The 2,743-nt window shown below is 45.9% G+C and overlaps 1 protein-coding gene across 3 annotated transcripts in view; it reads left to right on the top strand.

Moving 5' to 3' along the window:
• The first annotated feature begins 2,560 nt into the window (after window positions 1-2,560).
• Window positions 2,561-2,743, top strand: part of lto1 (LTO1 maturation factor of ABCE1) — an 18,985-nt gene continuing 18,802 nt past the window's right edge. For all 3 annotated transcript variants that reach the window (XM_048607216.1, XM_048607218.1, XM_048607217.1), the window contains exon 1: window positions 2,561-2,663. In XM_048607216.1, the coding sequence (XP_048463173.1) occupies window positions 2,611-2,663 (53 nt within the window). In that variant the 5' untranslated portion in view covers window positions 2,561-2,610. The remainder of the gene's footprint in view (window positions 2,664-2,743) is intronic.

The raw sequence follows: 2,743 nt of genomic DNA, 5'->3' as shown, positions 1-2,743 counted from the left end.
CTTTTTCTGAAGAAGGGTCCAGACCCGAAACGTCAGCTTTCCTGCTCCTCTGATGCTGCTTGGCCTGCTGTGTTCATCCAGCTCTACACCTTGTAATCTCTTCCCTTCTAATACTGATTTTCATCAGTTCTCCCTCTCACTGGGCTTCGTGTTTTCAAAAATTTTTGGCATGTTATTTTTGTCCCCTTTATTTGTGGCCTGCTCCTGGTCTTTGTTTGTATATAAGAAAATTCAAAAAAGGCTTCATCTCATAAATCTTTGTAGTCTTAACTACTTGCATAGTTTCATACCAGTCCATGAAAGGATCGGTGTTGTGTCCACTATTGCTCATCATTTGTACAAACAATCTGGATGAGTATACAGGAGTATATAGTTAGTAAGTTTGCGGAAGACACCAAAATTGGAGGCATAGTGGACAATGAAGAAGCTTGTTTTAGAGTACATCAGGATCTCAAATAATTGGGCCAATGGGCCGAAGAGTGGCAGATGGAGTTTAATGCAGATAAACGCGAGGTTTTGTATTTTAGTAAGGCAAACCAGGGCAGGACTTACACAGTTAATGGTCAGGTCCTGGGGAGTGTCGTCGAACAGAGAGACCAAGGGTGCAGGTACATAGTTCCTTTAAGGTGGCATCACAGTAGACAGGGTGGTGAAGATGGTGTTTGACATGCTTGCCTTCATTGGTCAGAGCATTGAATAGAGAAGTTAGGACGTCATATTAAGGCTGTCCAAGACATTGATAAGGCCACATTTTAGAATTAGAATTAGAATTAGGTTTCATTGTCACATATACTCAAATACAGGTTTATAGAAGTACAGTGAAAAATGTACAAAGTTGCCATATCCAATGCCATCCTAGGTACAAAATTGCCTAGGTACAAAAATCTTAGGTATAAGTAAGAAAAGTAAAGAAATGAAGTTAAAAGTTCAGCATTACAGTCCTTCTAAAGCAGAAAAATGGACAGAAAATAATAAAAGCAGATGGAGCAGACGGATCTGCACTGGGCTTCACTTTGAGGCTGGGAGTCCTCGCTGAACTTCACCTCGAGGCTGGGAGTCCGCGCTGGGCTTCACCTCCAGGCTGGGAGTCCATGCTGGGCTTCACCTCGAGGCTGGGAGTCCACGCTGGGCTTCACCTCGAGGCTGGGAGTCCGCGCTGGGCTCCACCTCGAGGCCGGGAGTCCGCGCTGGGCTCCACCTCGAGGCTGGGAGTCCGCACTGAGCTTCACCTCGAGGCTGGGAGTCTGCGCTGAGCTTCACCTCGAGGCTGGGAGTCCGCGCTGGGCTTATGTCGAGTCTGGGCTGCCTAGAAAGGGGAAAACAAAATGAATGGAGAAAAAAAGAAGACAAGAAATAGACGGAGCGGAGGAGTTCCAGCTCAGGAGGCCTACAGGTCCACCATCTTGGAAGGAAGATTTGTATTACTGCGTACAATTCTGGTCGTCCTGGTATGGGGAAGGATATTATTAAATTGGTAATGTATGAAAAAGATTTACAAGGATATACCAAGACTGGAAGGTTTGAGTTTAAGGGAGGCTGGATAGGCTGGGAGTTTTTCCCTTGGAGCAGAGGAGGCTGAGGGGTGACCTTATAGATGTTTATAAAATTATAGAGGGGTATGGATAAGGTGAATAGCCAAGGTCTTTTTTCCCAGGGTAGGAGAGTCCAAAACTAGCGGACATAGGTTTAAGGTGAGAAGGGAAAGATTTTAAAAGGGATCTGAGGGCAACTTTTTCACACAGAGGGTGGTGTATATATGGAATGAACTGCCAGAGGATGTGGCAGAGGCTGGTACAATTACAACATTTAAAAGATATTTGGACAGACATGAATAGGAAAAGTATAGAGGTGTACGGACCAAATGGCACTAGTTCTGTTTGGGAAATGTGTCAGTTAATGTCGAGTCTGGGCTGGCTAGAAAGGGGAAAACAAAACAAAAGGAGATGGGAGGTAATGGCCTAGATGTATTATCGCTGAACTGCTAATTTAGAGACACATAATGTTCTGGGGACCTGGGTTCGAATCCCGCCACATCAGATCGTGGAATTTTAATTCAATAAATATCTGGAATAAAGAATTTAATGATGACTGTGAATACATTGCTGATTGTCAGGAAGACCCCATTTGGTTCACTAATGTCCTTTAGGGAAGGAAACTGCCATTCTTACCTGGTCTGGCCTACATGTGACTCCAGTCCCACAGCAATGTGGTTGACTCTTAACCACCCTCTGGGCAATTAGGGATGGGCCTAGCCAGTCACGCCCTCATCTGTGAATGAATAAAGGAAAAAAAAGTGTTGGGCCGAAGGGTCTGTTTCTGGGTTGTATGACTCTAAATGCTGTATGATTCCAGCTTCAGTTGATGTTGTAAAGTGGGGACTATCTCAGATATTTTCTAATCAGCCTGCTCAGAGATGTTATTTGCACACCTGAGGAGTAGGTGGGACTGGAACTCAGACCTCCTGCCTCAGAGGCAGGGACACTACCGCTGCACATTGAGAGTTGCACTGGGGTCCTGTTTAAAAAGGTGGGTCATAGGCCCTTTAAGAGGATTCCACGGAAACTGCGCAGGCGCAGAGCCGGGCCCGGGCGCGCATGCGCTCCTCTTCCAATGGCGGATCCCGGCGGCGATTTGTTCGACAGCATCGTCCTGGCGGAGGATCGGTAATAAACCCCGAAAATATACCGAAATACCTCAAATAATATCCCCACAGCATCGTCCTGGCGGAGGATCGGTAATAAAC

This window comes from Rhincodon typus, chromosome 17, assembly GCF_021869965.1.
Source record: "Rhincodon typus isolate 14 chromosome 17, sRhiTyp1.1, whole genome shotgun sequence".
Lineage (NCBI taxonomy): Eukaryota > Metazoa > Chordata > Chondrichthyes > Orectolobiformes > Rhincodontidae > Rhincodon > Rhincodon typus.
This window is presented reverse-complemented; position numbering and strand designations above follow the sequence as displayed.